Here is a 21,631-nt window from a genome sequence, read left to right as displayed (position 1 = left end):
GCTCTCACTTTGTTATATAGAGCGTATGTCAAATGCACCCTTTGAGGAAATATTTGTCCCTTTCATCCTATTGCTCATAACCTGCTTTCAACTATATTCTTATAATTACCCTCTAGAGTTAGGTGGGACAGAACTGACCTTCTTATACCAAAGTGTCATAGGTGTGTCTGGTGAGAGTGCCACGCGTCATGCAAGTCCCCTTTGCAAAATTTCATGAGAAAACAGAGAAGTGCTAGGAACATATATGCCGGATAAAAGGTAACACACAAAGACACCAGCACACATATTTCTATAGAAATCAGACCCTTCATATGCCAACTGTGAGGAAATATAAGGTGGCAAATGGACATGTAAAAGGACTCAACAGTAAGAAGAACATTTAGATGACTATAAAAGTAAACTCTTACTCTAGTCGTGGGTAAGTTAAAAGCACACCTTAGGCACTGGAATCCAAATCTGATTGGCTGAAGAAAGCTTAAATTAATTTATTATTTTCTCATCAATAGCCTCAGAATGGTAGGTGACCACCCATGATATAACAAAGCCTTCACTATGAAAATTTTACCACCAAAAAAAGGTCTGCTGGTGAGCTCCTGGGCTAGGTTTCTGTTTCACTGATTTGGAATAGGCACCAAAAGTCATTTTTTTGTGGCCATTCCATTCCCAGAATATAACTGCAAACAACAGCTGCAGACATTAATACACTAAACAGCACCAGATTAACCCACTTGGGAACCACTGGGTCACAGCCTAGGATCCTGGGGTGCGCAAAGTCAAAATGTTTTGCCATGAAGGAGCACCAAGGCCCAGGAAACACTTGGACTTGTTCCATATGCAGCAAGCACATTCATTCTTGCAACATGTATTTCTTGAGATGCTGTGTGGGCACCAGGAGTAGAGTAATGTAACATTTGTCTTGCTTACTGGGCTTATGATCTAGTGGAAAAGCCAGAATTTACAACATGGAGCAATGAGAGCTAAACAGATGTTCATAAAATATTTCCCACAGTTGAATAGGCTATAAGCTAGGTATTAAGGCGTTATAACTCTTTGTAAAAGCTTAGATGTAGCCTAAGGTTGTCTGTATTTATTAATTTTGTTAAATACAAATGTATTACTTTTAACCAGATATTTATTTTATGTTAGAATGGATGGGAAGGGGGCAGAGGGGCATGTTATCAATTTCAAGATTTGGGATGTGGAACTCGGAATGTATTATTAAAATTTCTGATAGAAAACAAAGCTTATCATGTAACAGCAAACCTTGAATACATCTAACAGGACACCTCAAGTGTAATTTGAATTCCAGTTAAAAGTTAACCTAATCCACTGAGGTTGGTAGGATCACTGGTCTCCCTTTGATGTCAACAAATATGCCAACAGAAATAGCTCAGCCACTGCCACAGAGTCTAATAGTGCTGGTAATGAAGATCTAGAAAATGGATTAAGTGTGCCATGCTCTACCAAGAAATCTATAAGCTAAAAATGCCTGTAAGAAGAATAAGCCAAAAAATATTTAGCGTGTATTTGTGTACATAAAAGGCACTTCCATTGTTGATATTTGATATTTATCGAACAGTATCTGTGTTGATTGCATCAGGCCTGGGGTGTAGATGGAGGCAAGGTGAGCCAGATCAGACGGGAGATAAGAAAGAGCCCTGCCAAGGTAGGGCAGGTGATCTGGAGGGCAACAGATAACTGCCAGTACAGGCTGCAAGTATTCCTGCCAGAGAAACAGCAGTGGGCAGGAGACTTCAGGTGATGGGCAAAAGAACCCAGACACAAGGCAGAGTCCCAAGCAGGAACTGGGTTACTGGAAGTTAGGCCTTGGTCACCTGCGGCAAGGCCGGTTAAAATAACACAGCACCAGATGAAATAATGATCTGGGATTGGGTTGACATCCTACTAACCAATTTCAGTTTTTAAAAACCGGTTAGTCATAGAACCTGGTAGGGCTGAGAATGTAAATGTGTGCTCAGTGGCCTCGTGGTGAACTCTTGAAGGATTCTGAAGGAGGAAGCCAGGCCGACTATTAAAGATGAGGCCAATTGATTTAGAAAACTTCACTTGTATTTACTTAATAACTGATCTTTTTCATCCATTAGAACAGTGGTTCCCAATCTTTGCTGCGAGTTAGAATCATGCCAAAGACTTTCTGAAAATACTGACTGCATTCCAGACTCCATTCTAGGCCATTACATCAGAATCTCCAGGACTGAGCCTGGGCATAGGTTTATTTTTGTTTATTTGTTTAGCTCCTTGGGTAATTATAGCAGGAAACCAGCTTATAGACTGTGGGCTCGTTCAAAATAGGAACTGTTTTTCTCTCTCTATATGCCTAGAGCCGAGTACCTGGTGTATAGTAGTCATTTATTAAATGCAAATATAATGAATGACTACCATGCTCAGGCCAGTGAGTGTGACCCTGTTTTGAAGCCACAGCTGCACACTTACCCCTAGATGCCGTGTAACAAACACGCCAGCTGTGTAGGGCGAGCTGGGAGAGAAGCGTCAGGAGGCCGCAATGCCGGGCCAAAGTAGGTCAGCCATGGGCCCTCATCTTAAACATAGGAGAGCTCAGTATTGCTTGTGAGTGATTACATTAACTCGCCTCTCTTCTTCTATTCCGTCCCACTCTCCAGTTTTACACACACACACACACACACACACACACGCCTGCACCATGGAGAAGGGCAAAAAATGAAAGCTTATGTAAAATGAGCGAACAAAACAGAAACAAACTCATAGATACAAAAACCAAACTGATGGTTTCCAGATGGGAAGGGGACTCCGGGGCTGGATGAAAAGGTGAAGGGGTTAAGAAGTACAAGTTGACAGCTACAAAATAGTCAGGGGGCCATAAAGAACAGCATAGGAGTAGAGTCAGTAATATTGCAATGACTATGTATGGAGTCAGCTGGGTACTAGACTTTTCGGGGTGATCCGTTTGTAAGTTATACAAGGTGATAAGTTATATATGCTGTACACCTGAAACTAATATAATATTGAATGTCAACTGTAATTTGGAAAACATTTAAGAAGCTTATCAAACTGATCTATTAATGCTGATGTAAAAGACTAAATTATATGAGAATTCTCATATCAGATTATGAAATGTATGGGAAGGTGAACAGTTTACCTTGATTTTATTTCAGCTTTTACATTTTATCTTTTTTAAAAATCATCTTTTTGAGGGGGAGAATGAGACAGAATTAGTTTCTAGTTTATTTTAGCCCTGGGTCACGCCTTACTCATTCAGGTACAGGGGCTGGTGGCCAGCCTGGAGGGACCATTAAAATGCCATTCCACACAATTTCCCTCTGCAACCGTATTAAGGATTGATTTAGGGTTGGGCAACTGACTAGAAACAACTCTTCTTAAATCCTTTTCAAACCAAAATAATCTCTTTCATTTTCTATAGCCAAATCTCCCGTGTTCTTAACTGAATTCTTCATGTTCTTGAGCAGATTCAAAGGCTGTTTTTGAGAAAATCTAAGTCCTGACAAATTTTGGTCCACTTTTCCGGCTCAACTATATGGAAAAGTGGGATGGCCTTTCATCTAGATGAGAATATTCACAGGGATTCCTTTACTTTTACAAGAGAACATCATAGCCACTACCTACCTGTTAAGTATGTGAACCATTTTGATCAATATATTAATCAATTTTAGAGAATGTAGCTCTTTAGACATTTGAGTTCAACCATGAATTGGCAGCTGCTCAATGCTTGGCAAAAACTCAGGTCATGGGACATTCTAAAAAGAAAACTTGAGGATTTCCGTAGCTACACCTTTCTTACTCTGGCGCTGCATCAGGTTCATCTCCACAGGGACTGTCGTATAGATTAGCCTGAGGCCTATTAGAAGCACTGTCATTATGTTGCTCTTTTTTTTCTTGAGTGTTTATAAAAAGAACCACTCATTTGAATATCATACATCTTTTGTAAAATTGCAATAGAATTTTTTTGCCCACTATGTATCCAGGACCCCTTTATTTAAAGACTGTTACTATTAATTTCTCTGAGATTTTATTGTGGAAAAATGGGCCCTTCCAGGTTAATGTATATACTGCTTTTATTATACAAAGAGAAATCTACAACCTAACGTGTCCTTTCTTTTCATATACAAATAAACTCTGAGCTCACTTTTAAATTGTTTTGTCTACTTTTAAATTTTCCTACAGATGTCTTTTTGTTTTAAACTCCTCTCATTTATTCTTTGCTGTTCCAAATAATGTTAAAGTTTTTCCAAAAACATCTTTTTTTAAAATTGGTAAACCCAGAACGCTGGAAGGGTCTACCTTTTTCCTAAATGCAAGTTCAATTTCTCATTCTAGGTATTATTGTAAAATACTTGGTCTACCAAGTCACTCTTTAAAAACACCTTTATTCAAAGAACTTTGTTAACAAATTAATTAAAACTTCACAATAACAGAACTCTTTAAATTTGAAAAGCCTATTGAAAAAGTCTGATAGCACCAGCATTGTAATTCATGTGGCAAGAAGGCAACAAGCTTGTTGCATTGATCATTTTTAAGACAATAACCTTGTCTTATATTTACACAGTGGTACTGTTTAAACTGCATTCTTTCTGTCTAAACATTATTTTCTAATGAGAATTGTTATGGAGTTCAAGATATATGCTTAAATGACTAATATTGAAATTATTTTCAGTAAATTTGACTTTTCAAAATCTTGAGATTTTGATTCCTTTTAAACTGATACTTTCAGCCAGTTTGTGGCAGGATAGTAAGAAGCTAGGAAAATTCCTGGGCAAGTGAAATGGGGAAACTGAGACAAGAAAATTAAACAAGGCCAAACAGTTTGGGCAGCTTGCAGCCAGCTATCTTCCCCAACCAAGGACACTTGAGAGCAAATGTTCCCTAACCAGAGAAAACATAGCTTAAATTGCCCTGCCCTGGGAAAACAGAGAACAAAGACCCAATTAATGCCATTTATGCCAGATAAACCCAAGGACAAATATCACTTGGGGGATGTTAGACAGAATAGATAGCTACTAGGGAGGAAAGCAGAGAAGGAGAAAAAAGGGGGGAGAGTTTTATCTCACCCACTAAACAAAGAACTCAGCCGTCTTAGGACTTGCCAAACAAAATGTACAAACATTCCAAGATAAGCCACCACAATGTAGAAGGGGACTTTGAAATCTAGTCTTCTACCCAAGGTATCTGACTGGGGAGCTTTGAAAACTATATGGGGAAGGGTATAAAACCCCTTGAACCCCCACCAGGCAGTGCCCTCAGACTAGCTGAGTTGCCTGCTTGTGCTTTATGACAAGTGTATTCTTTAAAAATTCACTTGCTTTGCTTCAACTCTGCTTTCTGTCACTCATCTGAATTCCTTCTCATGAGATTGACAAGAGTCTAGCGCCCTCCCCACCGTCCCCCGACACACACTCAGGGTGCCATCCCGTTAACAAGTTGACAGCATCATTGATTTGTCAGAGAGGAGAAAACATTGGAATTCTAAACTGACGTTTTTCTTTTGAATCTGTTTTTTCAATCCAGTTCCTGGCACATATAAATACATATGGAAAATACGGAAGAAAAAAAACCCTGTCTTTATAGAATTTAACCCTATTCTCAATAAAATAAACAAGGAGTGCAGCTTTTTGAAGAATGAAAATTTAATTAAATGCTCATATTAATACATATTTGATTTTTAAAACTGAAGTGTCAAATGTAGTTTTTAAATTATTTTTTTTTCACTTTATTTAAACAAATCAACCAATAGCACTCATCATAGCCACAATTATGTGTTCATAAACTGAAGAAATGTTCATGCTTCTCTTTCCTATCCACTATAGATGTTATCTGCCATGTGCTGACTTCACATGATTAATCAAGAAAAGCTTCACAGATGATAAAAATTCTCATATACTAGTTGACATTACATCTAATCCCTACTTCTTTTGTCTCTCCAGGCAATCACTTATTTTTAAATTTCAAATTTTAATCTAAGACTGTAAAAAAAAATTACACATTCTTTTCAAAAAGCATAAATTGTTGCATTTCTTAAATTAGAGGCTAGCTGTAAGGTAATGATATAAGACTCATAGGTTTAGGTGGAAACACATATATTGCCTGGGATTTGTAAATAACATTTTTTGACTCACTTCATATTTTCACAAAAGATGTCCAAGGACTTTACAAATAATAATTTTCCAGAATAATTTAACAAGACAGCTCTATATTCTTTCAGTAAGTCAGGCAATTGAGACAGCAACTTTCCTGTTCTCTAAGTTGCATGGGTTTGGGGACAAATTTGGCCACTTAGAAACCTGCAAAAATGATGTGTTAAATACCCAGTTGTTCCATTTACCTGAAAATTTACTGTGAAAGCATTAATACTTTAAAATTTCATTTTAAGACTCTGATGAAAATTCTCATAAAATAGGTTACACACTTCATTGAATATTTTTCAGCCTTCTTGGATGCAGTGTATTTAATCTTACTTACCTTTTTCTGACTCAGAGCCATAAGTATCAACTTTATGTATTGTACAGGGTTACAATAAAAACAGTGATGTCTCATGGGGTGAGGAGCTATTTGTCCCTCTACGAAATAATATCTTTGGGCCTGCTTTTTAGTTTTCTGCCTTCTCTCCTGCCGTCATTTCCTTATTCTCAGTGTGCCTGCTGATAGTAGCATCTTACTTTCCTCTCTTTTGGGGGTTTAATCTACTGAGAGAAACCAATCAACTAGGCTTGTTAGAACCATCTCAAGCTAAGTATAAATAGATTCCAAGCGATAGTCTATGGAGTTATCCATTGAGTTTCCAGAACTACTACTAATGTATGGACTTTGTCACATCAGCACTAGCTCTTAGAGACTTGTTTTCCTTACTTCTTGGTTTTGGGCAAGATTCCAGATGAGTAAAGTATTAGAGGGCAAAGGTTATCTATGGAATTGAGAGGCTAAACTAATTATATTGTTTATAGTTTTTCAGTTTTGTGACTTCTTTGCCAGAAAAGTCAAATTTTTGACTTAGTAAAAATCAAGATTCTTAACCTAAGCAATATTTTTTCTGTTGTAAACTTAAGGCATACCTCTAATGCAATAAACAGCAAACATATGGATGATTCACTTCCTTTTAAAAGAGGTTACAGATAAGCAATGAATGATTAATATGAACAACTGCCATTCTTCAAAATAGGTATTATGCAAACAGGAAGAAAGGTTTAGATAACTTCCATCACCTTTTTTGCTCTTCATAACAATACAGATATACAGAAAATTTCTGATTTATATTCTCTCTGTGACTCATTCATGCTAACTGTGTGTTATAACCCTGCCTAAACCTCAACACTCTTGGGTGCTAGTCTTTTCTTAAGTTTCAATTGAAATATTTGTTCACTATTTGTTATGCAACAATGGATTGTGAGGATTAGTCATGTATTACTGGAAATAGAAATAAAACATGATCTGCAATTTCCAGTGGAGTAGACACACACAGGACCTTAAAAGTAATACATGGTAGACATTTCACTTAAGAAACAATTCTCTAATTGATCATTTCCTTTTATCCATATAACCAAATATGAAAATAACCCTGTTGTTTTTTAAAAAGTAACTTTAAAAATCTCCTAGAACTAGGCTTCCCTAAGCTTCCCATGTGTTAAAAATCACTTTTTAAACATTTGTAATTGAAGCACACTATCATCAATAAGGACACAAATTAGATCAACTGCCAGGATTAGGAGCCTCATGTCACTCTTCACTGTTTGTGCACTCATGTTCTTTTGGCCTTCCCCCGAGCAACATTTTGCAATTGTTTTCCCTGACAAGTTTTATTGGACAGTAGGCCAGGATGCTGGCTTCTTATGATACAATCTAAAGAGAAAACCTTCAGAACCTTGGGAAGTATCTATTGAAAAAGTTCTTGTGCTTTTAAAAAAATAAAGCTGCACCTTTTTGAGATCAAATATGATATATTTTTCATCATACATGGAAACAAACCAAGTTTAGACTGGTAATTGAATGCCTGTCAATTTAAGAAGAGCATTTTACCTTTCAAATTGGATTTAGATGTAAATGTGAACATTTTATATGCTGTACAAATCTCTTTGAATCACTATATTACATGTAGGTGCAATTTATTATAACTCTCAAAAATGAAAGAATTCAAAACATTGACAGAATTGTTTTCTTTTAAAATCTAAATGCCAATCTCCTTGAAACATATGGTGCTCTTGAAATCTGTTTCTATTTAAATTTCCATAAAGTTCAATAACAGTCATTTCTAGGTTGCTGTTGTTTCCATCTCAGGGGCATCTTTAGATTGATTTATGGTTGCCTGATCAGCAGAACAAGATTTCATATATTTCTTCATTCTTAAATGATTTACAAAATTTGAACATGTGAATATAGGCAATTCTCATCACCTCTACTTTCTCCCCTTCAATTTCCCTTTGGTTTTCTTGTCTCTCATCTATCCTTTACTGGTGTCAAGTTGGATACTGGTGTTTTTAAAGCAAAGTCATGAATTAGGTTCTCATAAGGACCACTCAAGTTTCCTTTTTCCCAGTGCTGCCTTTCCCCTCTTATTTATGATCAACCCAGTCCCATAATTGAGCCATCACTCATGTCAACCAAATTTTATTCAGCCGTGGCCAAACATGGCACATTTAGTTAATTCCCTGTTACAGTATAAGAGTTGAATTGTAAAATAGATTGTCAGTCACAGTGAGCAGTTGGGGCTTTTCCTTTGCACAAGCTCAAAGCCCTGCTTCAAGGCTAAAGTAGAGGATCTCAAGAAATTCCTGCTTGGTCAGTTTTTACCGGAAAATATCAGTGCCTCTTTTTTTTCTTCTTCTTCCAGGAACCAAAGAGGTTGTTATAAGTGTGGATGATAATGGAATTATTTCCTTGAACTTCGAATGTGATCAGATGGCTCCAAATTCTGAGTTCACCTGGTCCAAAGATTATGTATCCACTGAGGACTCTCCACGTATAGAAATTGAAAGCAAAGGCAACAAGTACGGACTGTTTCAGTCATAATCATGGGTCTCCGTGTCATGATAGAAGGATGAAGTTAGCTCTTAGCTTTCTATTTCAATACTTAGTATAAGGGGATGAATCACAAATATTTTATATCTGGTATGTAATGTAAAAAGTAATAACCAGTATAAATCTTAAAAAATAACAACCCTTGTCCTGGCTGGTGTGGCTAAGTGGTTAGAGCATTGGCCTATGCAGCAAAGGGTCAAGGGTTCAATTCCCCGTCAAGGGCACATACCGAGGTTGCAGGTTCGATCCCTGGCCTGGTCGGGGCATGTGTGGGAGGCAACCGATCGATGCGTCTCTCTCACATCTATGTTTCTCTCTCTTTCTCTCTGTTTCTCTCTCTCTTCTCCTCATGCCCTCCCTTCCACTCTCTCTACAAATCAATGGAAAAAATATCCTTGGGTGGGGATAAACAAAACATAAAAAAATCCATGTAAAGTACTTTCACATTGTTTCATTTAAAGTGCTATTTCATTTATGATAGAAGAGCTTTGATTGACATAAAAGTAGGTTTTAAAAATGATTCTCATTATCCTACAAAATTTTGAAATCTTAAAGTAATGGTGAGGATGCTTATGGGGAGGGAGCAAGGAAGAAGTTTTTAGTTGCTGATTCAAGTTATGGTAAATTAACTGGGTTAGGTATGACCTGTTCTGCTTTTTTCACCACCACTTATAAGTGACACAGTAATGCACTGGAAAGAACTCTATATGGGGAGCGCAGGATAGATGAATTCTAGTTCCAGCTCTACCAGGAGCTGGCTGTGTAACCTGGGGCAGTTTTTAATTTCCACTGCCCTCCAATTACTTTTTCTGTAGAATGGGAGAGAGTGATTTTATAAGCTAATACTTTTAGCCCCAAGATTCTGAGTTTTTGTGTGTGTGTTTTTTTTAATATATCTTTATTGATTTCAGAGAGAGGAAAGGAGAGGGAGAGAGAGAGATAGAAACATCAATGATGAGAGAGTCATTGATCAAACCCGCAACCCAGGCATGTGCCCTGACCCGGAATCGAACCCTGATCGCCTGGATCCTAGGTAAACGCTCAACCGCTGAGCCACGCCCGGCTGGGCCTGAGTTTTCTTTTTACTCTGCCTTACTTACCAAGGTTTATATCTTTATAGTACCAATCATATTGGATTGTATTTGGTAAAGCAAAATATTCCTAAGTATTATTTCTATTACAAAACAGCCCAATATATATATAAAATAAAAATAAAATAGTAATTTTGTTAGAGAATGGCAAGGAAATGCTGAATATAATTAAAAGACATTTTACTGTTGCTATGCTGGTAAGTCCCTGAAGTAAAACACACATTGGCCAAAGAAAAGATAATCAAACTATGTTTTTCTTCCACTGTGTGCACTTCACCAACATTTAAATTTTTGGTTGGCCTTAGACACTGACTAGCAACATGACTCACCAAAGTTAGAAAACTTTGAACAGTGAACTAGACCATTGACCGGTTCATTTATGCATTCTACACATATTTATTAAGTACTTATTATGTGCCAGTGAAGGCACTGGATGCTGGAGGACAGTAAACAAATCAGGTCTTTTTCCCAAGGCACACAGTAGAGGCATAGAGATAATGAAAGAGGCAATACCAGTGAATGTTTGATAACCTCAAAAATGGGAAGCACAGGGGATGACATAAGAGAGGCACCAGAGTTACTGACAGCAGGCTTTGCCCTGTGGGGAAAATTTTTTCAGGATCAGCAAGGGCTGATCAGCTGAAAATGTCTTTATTTGGCATGTGTATAGGTATGCAACATAGCTTGGGGATGGGAAATTTGTACCAGCTTCCCACTCCCATCACTGTCACCCCTTAAAAAGATGTCAGGGAAGACTTCCCAGAAACAGCAAGAATGGGTAGGTCAACAAGGGGGATAGGAACAGATACTCCAAATGAAGGGAGTAGCGTGTGCAAAGGCCTAGAGACAATGTTGGACCCAGGTGCCCGGATGCCGCATGACCTCATTTCTTACAAAACTATTCTGTTCTTAAGGTCAAAACTGACCTTCAAGGAACTCGGGATGGAAGACTTGGGCATTTACTCCTGTGATGTAACAGACACTGATGGAATAGCATCAAGCTACTTGATAGATGAGGAAGGTAAGTTTAAAGTCAGTTCATTCACAAGTCCAATGCTGCTTTGAGTTCTCAGTGATTCTCCATGATCGAGTGACTTTTGTTTTAGTAATTTAAGGTTTAATTGTTCTTTTCCTCCCTACAGAGTTGAAACGTTTACTTGCTCTCAGCCAAGAACACAAGTTCCCAAGTAAGTGTCCATAATACTTTCACAGAGTTTAATAATCCTACTAGGTGATGACTTCTGGAATAGGACAGATGACAGCCCTGAAAGGATTAAGAGGCTGTTGAGAACATATAATGGAACACACATTGGTAGCTACAGATGCACTTTCTAGAAGTGCTGCTTTTATCTTTATCATTGTTCTCAGAGATGCAGAGAATACTAACATTGGAACTATATTTCATGCTCTGTTTCATAGAGAAGTGGCAGGTTACATAGGCATAACAGCCGCACAATTAAGTTCTCTTTTTGCATGTGTATTTTGGAATCACATATATATTTTTTCTGGATACATTAATTCCTATGTCTTTTAGAAAAACTGATGTCCTTCCAAGCAATTTAATGTTGACACTTAAGAAAAGAATCATAGCTCTAAATAAAGACACTACCTACCTACCATTTTAAACTCCTGAAAAATAAGGTTAAGATGCCTTGGTCAGAAAAAGAATCTCTGAACTATCTGCAAACACTTTAATAAAACACTTTCCACATAAAAGATTAAATTTCACAGTTGACACCTAAAAGAAGAGAAAGAAGTCTGAAATGACACTCGGAAAGTTCCACTGGCCTGATAAGATCTCTTGTCATTGGTACCTATTGACCAAAATAGTGACTTATCCAGAAAGTTACACCCAAGAGTTTGAGAAAACAAATAGAAAGGTATTTTGTATACTCATCCTTTTAAATCAGTATCTTTTTTTTCACTCATTAATCCCTAAAATATAACTCCTTCACTACTACAGGAGTTTCAGGAACCCAGGAAACTATACCCTGACCCCAGACTATAGACAAAACTTTGTATGTTTGTATATGTGCATTTTTCTAGGAAGAAGGTCTATACTTTCCTGAAATTCTCAAATGAGACTGTGATTAAAAAACAAACTCTGCTCTAGAATCAATTGTCTGACGTCTGTTCCATTCCTAAGGAGACTTAGTGTTGATGACTATAGGCCTCAGATATAGTGTTCTCGAAACCAATTTTGTTCAGCAAAGCAGTGCAGGAGAGTGTAAATGTAGGATGCAGATTTTGTGAATTCCAGGGGAGAACCATCTCTCCTTTGTATGCTTATTCACCATAAAACTGGAAAAGTGATACCATAAGTGGTATCTTAACAGTTATATATTTTTAAAAATTGTATGGAAGATAGAGGTTTGGTCTGAGCCTCCTTTTAGCTCTGTGTTGGGACAACTGTAGAACTGGGTTTTACAGTGAATGTAAAATAGTGCAAATGAAAGGCATCCCTTAAAGCTTGAAAAGGGTAGTTTTAGGATAAATACAAAGAAATATTAATGTACCTTTGGTTCAAGGTTATAACTTAAAATGTAACAGTGCTACATAAAATTCTGAGGTAGGTTTAAGAGTGATGATTTCTCCTAAAGGAAGTAGAAGGACTACTAAACAACCATGCTTTTCCACAAACTATACCCTGGAGCCACCTCTATACAGATCAACTGACTGAAGGAGGCTTTGTAGAGAACATTTTCACAATGCAAGAAATTTAGAAACTAGTTTTAAGGGATGTCAGCCAACTTTTAAAATTTCACTCAGACACAAATGGCTTATGTGATACAGGTGTAAATCAGAGACACCACAAGCTTCCTTCACTTTCTTTGTCAAGCAGTCCATGTGATATTTTAATATAGCTTCTCAATAGTGATTTGCTCTGAAAATTTTTGCTTGGTCTGAGAACTTAAATGAACTGGTATACCATGGGGATAGATAGGGTTTAAATGACAAGCTAGTTCATGTATACATATATATAATTAAAATTAGTTCTTTTAAAAAATTTACCTTTTAAAAACATTTTTAAAGAGCCTCCAAAGGGAGATAAATTATTGAAAAACATCAAATTTAACTCCTTTCCAAATATTTTAAATTGGAGTTCACAGAATGGCGAAGCTGGGAAATATCTTGGTTAATTAGGATGTTCAGTTTATTCTCATTCATTTATAAATGAGTTGACTGAGGCCCAGATATGCAAAATGACCTGCCTAACATCACAGTTCATTAGCTGATGTTGGACTAGGCTCTAGCTCTCCTGGGGCCAGCCCAAGATTCTTTTCATGGCACTTTGTTATCATCCCCTAAATAAACCTAACCCAAGCCATAGAAGAGAGTCACAAAAATTAGTTGAAGAACCTCAGGATATAAGTTCATCCTTCTCATTTTTATAGTTGAGACCTCTACTACTCAAAGAAGATGTGACTGAATTAGAACTCAGGTCTTCCATCCTTCAATATCATGCTTTCCCTGCAACACTCTCACACTGCCTCCAGGCTTTTCAAGAAGCAAGGTTCTCCATCACCATTTCCACTGAGAGTTTTTTTCACTTGTTGGAAGAATCTGTATCAATACAATTGATTACCAATATAATTATTATTTTTATTTTTCATAGCTGTCTCAGTTAAATCAGAGTTGGCAGTTGAAATTTTGGAGAAAGGCCAGGTCCGGTTTTGGATGCAGGCTGAGAAGCTGTCTGGCAATGCCAAAGTCAACTACGTATTTAATGAAAAGGAAATTTTTGAAGGGCCGGTAGGTTTTACACTTTTAGATTTCTAAACATATTATTATAGAATGTACTAGGGAAGCCTATCAGAATTCAGGTAAGTTGTTGTGAAAACCACTGAGTGTGGGGTGGGGAGTTTAAATTTCACATGTAAAAAATGTAGAGGAAAATATAAGTTGATTGTATCATACTATCCCATCTGGGGCACTTTTGAGAATGAAGGAGGGTACTAGTAATTTTCCCAGGACAAGAGTCATAAAAGAACACTGTCCCAGGCAAATCAGGAAATATAATCACCCATGAAAATAGAACTGTTCTCTTGAGAAGGCAGAGGAGCCAACACCCTGACCTGAACTCACATACTTACATCAGAACCCTCAGCAGGGACTCGGTTCTTCATATGGAGGAGATGGCCTCTGTTGTTCCAATGGCTCAGAAAAAAGTGCAGTGAAAATATATTATTTATTGCTTTTCTGGTTAAAAAGCATTCTTATTGTAAAAAACTTTAAAGACTCAGAAAGAACAAATCACAAATTTTTACAACTTTTTAATATACATATTGGTATGTACTTTTTGGTCTTTTTCTACACTTCTGTGTATGTCTATTTGTGTCTTATTTACATAGGTGATGGTGTATATCTATTATCTACTTCTTTGCTTTTAACACAAAAATAGTTTTCATGGAAAGAGTTACAACATCCATGCTTTATTTGTGTTCCCCAGACATCAGTAGAGCCAGGACCGGGCCAGTGTCTGGTGGCACTGAAGAACTCGGGTTTAGGGGCCAAGGCTCGCACCTGTGTTACCACAGGTGTAAATGGGAGACTAAAAAGATGGGGAAGAGGTATGGTTTGTGGCCACTGTCAACAACCTGTTCTCCTTTCATCAAGAAAGACATGCTTTTGAAACATTTGAGTGTTCATTAGTGAGGGGAAAAATGAGTAATATAATGAGTAGATGGGTATGCAGTATATTCCTTTTCAACTCATACAATAATTGTGTGTAGACCCTCAACAAGTCACACACAGGTCCACTATGGCCCATCTCCTCCCTGACTTCAAAATGTTTTCATAAACTGCTATGATCACCACCTGGCCAGTAGAAAGGAAGAAGAAACTTTGTTGGCCTCACTTTCTGCCGCCACAGCCATTGAGGGAACACTCCAGAGCATGTGTGCATGGACACACTCCCCATAATGTGTTCACACATGCTTGCATGTTACTCTGCGTCCCTGCCCGCCAGACACACACACTGTTCATTGTCATTGCAATTGGCTCTAATCACAATATTTTATTGGGTGGAGAATACTATCTTAGGTCAGGTTTTCTAGAAGGAGATTCTGAAATAGAGTTTCTCCTTCAAGTGATTTACGGGGAAGTACTCTCAGGAGTAGAGGGTGAGGGAAACAAGGGAGGCAGGAGAGAGCTAAGCAAAAATGTGGTCTCAGCTGGAGACTGGCTTCTTTCAGGGGAGGCTCCAGGGCCTGGACTGCACCACAGAGTCGATCCCAGACATGAGTCTTCTTTCTGTGGCACTATATCGGAAACCATCATTAATTCAAATTCATGATGGCACTTGTGCTGGCATTCCCAAGGACTAAGAGTTATCTTTACACTGAAGAAAAAAAAAACAAAAAAACAGTTGCCCAAGCAACATGATAAAATAAGCATAGTCTAACAGGGCAATTTCAGTTCATTGGGAGCAAAAGGATTTCAAATGCTTTACAAGCATTTTTTCACATATTACCTCAGCAGATATTTATTAATTGCCTGCTGTATACCATGCATGCGCTAGGTGCTAGGGATATAGCGATGATGAGACAAATACTTCCCTCATACAGCCTATAGTTTTGCATTATTCTGCTAATTAAAACTGATACAATCTGGGATGCAAATGAAAATCTAAAAACAACTTTTTTTTTTTTTTACTCACATGATTTATTATATGCCTCTATAATTAACAATGAATGATTATATTTGGAGAAGATTTGGGGATTTTTATTATTTATTTATTTATTCTTTATTTTCGTTGTTGACACTATTGCCGATGTCCCCATTTTACCCCCTACCCGGTCCCTGACCCCCCTTCCCTCTGGCCATGCACCACACTGTTGTCTGTGACCAGGGGTTATGTATATATATATATTTTTTATGAAAGAAGGTGAAGGGATTAGCTAAAAACAACTTTTGGATAGGATTTTGTGACTTGGGATAACGAAACTTTATTTATATTTAAAAATTAAATGTCAGTCTTTTTAGTAATCATTTCTGGTCAAGGTCATATATTCCACATAATATTTCCCTTTTCCTAGGTACAAGATTTTGAAGACTTGCTCATCTAAAAAAATGAAATAAAACTGTTAACAAAACATTCTATTAAAATTATGATTCTTTGGAGTTTGTATTTATTTTATCAGGCTTATTGTCTGATAAAATATCTACCTCATTGATGTCTCTTTTTTCCTTTTCATGCTGAAGAAATATAAGATGCATATTGACCGAAACACGGGGATAATTGAGATGTTCATGGACAAGCTCCTGGATGAAGATGAGGGAACATACACTTTCCAGCTTCAGGATGGGAGAGCAACGGGCCATTCCACTCTCGTTCTCATCGGAGATGGTAAGGATTCCGCGGGAGGTAACTGGAGGACTCTGCTGCTCCCTTTAATGCGAACATCCCATGGCACAAAAGTGGTCATGTGGAAGGTAACAGGAATCTTTCTTGTTTGGATTCCCATGTTTGAAATGCAATTCTCAGTTCATACTTTCCATAGTATTTCATTACGTAGAAGTGAAAGTTAATTTAAAAGGACACCAAATTTATCCCTAGTCTATAGGCAGGACTGCGTACAAATTATCTCACGTATAAACAACCATTTACTACTAAAAGTAGTGAACTGAAAAAGACTGCAATATAATCAAGGCTGTATATGTGTCTCAGAAACAAACTGTGATACAATCTTATGATATGTACTTACTTTAAATTACTTAAATTATGAAGAAAAATATGCAAAAGTAAGGCATGCCAAATTAATTAATCATACATCACAACTAGATTGTATGTGAGCTGCCACAAACCACTGTGGAAACCATCAAGATTTAAAATGTGGCATTTAACAAAGCAATGGAAAGGCTGGCCAGATCTCTACATTTACAAAATCCAGTACTATTTCACTCCTTCCTAGCTTCATGACCTTGAACAAATTGCTTAACCTTTCTAAGCCTATTTCTTCATCTATGAAGACTAAAAATGAATAAAGTGGTCGTGATGTCCGAGTGTTATAATAATGAACATAAATCACTTAGCACAGTGGCTTCACATACATTTATACCTCTCCACTCAATTTCCTTCTTTCTCGTTTTTCAATTTTTAGTTTATAAACAGCTCCAGAAAGAAGCTGAATTCCAGCGGCAAGAATGGATCAGGAAACAAGGTAAAAACAGTCAGGGAGTAAAGAAATAGCTTCAGTTTCTTGAACAAAATATTCCAACATTAATTTATACAACAAATTAAAATGAATGTTACTACTTACGTTAACACTGCTATAAATAAATAATTGAAAATATTTATTATTAAATAGGTATTCATTTAAGATATTTGAAAACTACATCTTGAGTTTTAAAATTTTCACTTCAAATATAAGTCACGTTAGAATTAAGAGTGAGCTTTGACAGTTGGAGTGTCGTCTCATACACCAAAAGGTTGTGGGTTTGATCCCGGCCGGGCGAGTACAGGAGGCAGCTGATTAATGTTTCTCTCTCACATTGATATTTCTTTCTGTCTCTCTCTAAAAAAAATAAATAAATCAATAAAAACATATCTTCGGGTGAGGATTAAAAAAATGAGCTTTGATTTTGCTTTCATGAGTAATAGAGTGATTACTGATATTATTAATATTTTATAGGTCCACATTTTGCTGAGTATTTGAGCTGGGAAGTGACTGGTGAATGTAATGTACTATTGAAATGCAAGGTAAGAAGTAGATAATTTTTAACATGTGATACAAGGGAAATAGAGATAAAATAGAATATGAGAAGAGGAAGATCAACTTTTTATCTCCTCCATTTGAACCAAATGATAAGCAACACATCCTTACTGTTGAATGTTACCGCAATCGTTTGTTAGTAAGAAACATTTAAAGTAAAACAATATAAAAATACGGGAAGGCAAAATGCTCATTCTTATTCATTACCCACACCCTAGTTAATAAGGACAGACTATTCTTTTTTAAAAAATTAAGACTTTTTTAGAGCAGTTTTAGGTTTATAGTAAATTAAGGGAAGGTACAGAGATCCCATATACCCCCCTGTCCCCACACATGTACAGCCTCCCCCACTGACAACATCCCCCCATCAGAGTGATTCATGTGTTACAACTGATGAACCTGCACTGACACATTATTATCACCCAAAGTGTGTAGTTTACATTAGGGTTCACTCTTGGTGTTGTTCATTCTATGGGCATGGACAAATGTGTAAGTGACGTGTATCCACCATTATAGTATCATAGAGAGCATTGTGACTACCCTAAAAATCCTCTGTGCTCCACCTGTTCAAACTCCCTCCTGCTTTTCTCTTTAAATGATTCATCTTAGAAGAATCTTACATAGTATTTGTTTTAGGCCAAAACTATATTCTGAATGGTAGATCTATTCCAGAATCATTCCAACTACACTGTATTTCCATGGAAGTTTAACAATTTTCTATCTAATTTGTATGACTATCACAACAATACTTTTGTGTATTGGCCAGCTCTGCTACTGGTTTTGAGACCACTGTGCTGCCATCAGGGAAAGGGAAAGTGTTTGCAGCTCACAACCAATTGTTTAATTAGGCCTTTGGAAAGATTTAGGAAAAACAACTCACATAGCATTCTGAATTATTTTGTACCTTAGCATATGGTGGTGTTCAGCTGAGTGAGTCATCAAAATGTTTTGGATAAGGAACTCTGCTGGATGAGGTTGAAGTGTGAAGGTTGTGACAGTGGACAAATACTCCATGTAATTGTCACTATAAAAGCCAGAATCCACCAGGCTGGTGCGGCTCAGGTGGTTGGGCATCATCCCATGCACCAAGAGGTTGCTGGTTTGACTCCCTGTCAGGGCACATGCCCAGGTTTCAGGCTCCATTCACAGTAGGGAGCATGCAGGAGGCAGCTGATTGATGTTAGCTGATCAATGCTTCTCTCCCATAGATGTTTCTATCTCTTTCTCCCTCTCTCTTCCTTTCTCTCTCTAAAAAAAAATCAATAAAAACATATTTAAAAAACAAGGGATTGACGTCATTCTCAGTTCCCTCAGCAGCTCTGTCGATCCTTGTTGTTGTTTTTTAAAAAGCCAGAACCCAAGTGCCCCAGTCCTCTTCTAGGTCTGATGAAATTCAAAGAAACAGCAGTCTACCAGAAATGTGTAAGAAAAATAAATTCTAGGTTTTAGCCTCTCAGGAAATGACAAAGCTTGAAAATTGATTTCTCAGGCAGCAGCTAAAACCCTCACTGCCTCTCTCTCCTAGCTGTTCACTTCCACATTGCCCCTACTGACTTTCTTCTGCACAATGTGTACCCCATAAACCACCTGTCTCCCAGAGGCCCACATGTCCTTCTTCCTTCTTTCTGTGATACCTATTGCACTAGCCTTCTGGGAGGTGTCCCATCTGATGGCACTCCTCAGGAGAATTCGCCCCTTACCTAGGTTCTAAACAACCAAGGGGAGCCTAGAAAGAGGTTCTGAATATTTATAATACTGTATTTATGCTGTTACAATGTCTGGAATGGCCTTCTTCTTTCAGTTTCTCTGACAAAAATCTTTTCTCAAGGCCTAGCTCAGTCATCTCCTCTGTAAGGCCTTCCCCTTCTCAGTCTAGGTAGAATGAACCTTCCACTGTCCTCCCATAGCTCTTTGTTTCATTATTATAGCAATTTATGTGCATTTGGCAATTTACATATTCATTATAGTTAATGTAGTATCTGTAGCCAAACATTCAGACTCATGAGATTATCACGGGCCCCACTTGGAATTAGTCTACTCAAAAGAATATAGTGTAGCAGCGCAATTTACAATAGCTAAGATCTGGAAACAGCCCAAATGCCCATCAGCAGATGAGTGGATAAAAAGCTGTGGGACATATACACCATGGAATACTACAAGTATGAGAAGAAGGATCTCATACTGTTTGGGACAGTATGGAAGGACCTGGAGAATATTATGCTAAGTGAAATAAGCCAGGCAGAAAAAGACAAACATCACATGATCTCACTTATATGTGGAATCTAAAGAACTTAATAAACTGATGAACAGGAATGATTCAATGACATGGAAGCATGGATCAGACTGACAAATCTCAGAGGGATGGAGTGGGGCACGTGGGTGGAGAGGGAGAGATTAACCAAAGAACTTATATGCATAGATGCACAAGCCAAGGACATGGACAATGGTGTGGAGAAGGACTGGGGAGGAGGGGTGGGACGGGATGGAATGGGTTATTGGGGAGAAAAAGGGACATCTGTAATATTTTGAACCAAAAAAAAAAAAAAAAGAAAGAAAATTTAAAAAATATATATATAAGGTAAGAACCCCAGGTTGCCTGCAGGGCATTCCTCTCCTGCAAGAGTGCACAGCAGAAGCTCCACCTCCAGATGACAGCTCAGTAAGGAGACAAGAGCCACTTTGGTCAGATACAGGAAACACCATAGCTTTCAAAATACCTCATCCCCCAAGAGGCCAATACCTCTTATAACAACTCCCTAGGCAGAGCTTCCAGGGTCCCCACAAGAGACATGCCCAAATTACAAGAATCAGTATACTTAGGGAAGCCCAAAGCTATGGGATCTATTTCTAGTCCCTCCCGGACAGATGCAGCTTTCCAATTGGGTCATTTCTATCATAAGCAATGTCGCCTAGCAACACACTTCCTGTAATTCAGGATCCAGTTTACAGGATCATAAAGAACATTTGTACTAGTTTCACTATATTATTACCACTGTTGGTTCTTATTTTAATCTATTAACTGAAACTTTTAACATGTTAAAACTTGTATATCCTTGTTCTGAATGAGTTATAATTGACAGATAGCCTATAAGTTAAAGGTGTACAACATAGTGATTAGATATATGTATATATGTGTGTGTGTGTGTGTGTGTGTGTGCGTGTGTGTGTATAGTGAAATGATTACCACACTAAGTTTAGTTAACATCCAGTAAGTAGAGTTTAATAAATTAATTGCTTAGCAATTTTGAGGAAACTAACTTAAATCTTATATCCACACATTGTATCAAATAAACAAATACCATCTGATTTCACTTATATGTGGACTCGAAAGAACAATAGAAACAAACAAAACAGAAACAGACTTATAGATACAGAGAACAGACTGGTGGTTGCCAGAGGGGAGGGTGGTTGGGGGACTGGGTGAAAAAAGTGAAGGGATTGAGAAGTAAGATTGGTAGTTAAAAAATAGTCACAGGGATGTAAAGTACAGCACAAGAAATATAATCAATAATATTGCAATAATTACATATGGCGCCAACCGGGTACTGGAAATATCAGGGGGAACACTTGTAAAGTATATAATTGTCTAATTGTCTAACCACTGTGCTATACACCTGAAACTACATTTTATATTCAAAGTAATATTGAATGTAAACTATAATTGAAAAAAATTAAAGGTGATGCATCAATTTAAAAAAATAAAGACTTCATACAAATCAAGAAAACAATCGCTAAGACCCCACTGAATTATTGGACAAATGCACATACAATTCCCCACAGAGGAAATACAACTATAAACAA

The 21,631-nt window shown here is 37.4% G+C and overlaps 1 protein-coding gene across 2 annotated transcripts in view; it reads left to right on the top strand.

Moving 5' to 3' along the window:
* The window catches only part of MYOM1 (myomesin 1), a 108,694-nt gene that overhangs the window by 72,518 nt on the left and 14,545 nt on the right, over positions 1 to 21,631 (top strand). For both annotated transcript variants that reach the window (XM_081149074.1, XM_081149073.1), the window contains 7 exons: positions 8,837 to 8,993; positions 11,030 to 11,136; positions 11,258 to 11,302; positions 13,732 to 13,868; positions 16,320 to 16,464; positions 17,219 to 17,278; positions 17,750 to 17,817. In XM_081149074.1, coding sequence (XP_081005200.1) covers positions 8,837 to 8,993; positions 11,030 to 11,136; positions 11,258 to 11,302; positions 13,732 to 13,868; positions 16,320 to 16,464; positions 17,219 to 17,278; positions 17,750 to 17,817 — 719 coding nt within the window. The remainder of the gene's footprint in view (positions 1 to 8,836; positions 8,994 to 11,029; positions 11,137 to 11,257; positions 11,303 to 13,731; positions 13,869 to 16,319; positions 16,465 to 17,218; positions 17,279 to 17,749; positions 17,818 to 21,631) is intronic.

Source organism: Miniopterus schreibersii, assembly GCF_964146895.1.
Source record: "Miniopterus schreibersii genome assembly, chromosome: 10".
NCBI lineage: Eukaryota > Metazoa > Chordata > Mammalia > Chiroptera > Miniopteridae > Miniopterus > Miniopterus schreibersii.
This window is presented reverse-complemented; position numbering and strand designations above follow the sequence as displayed.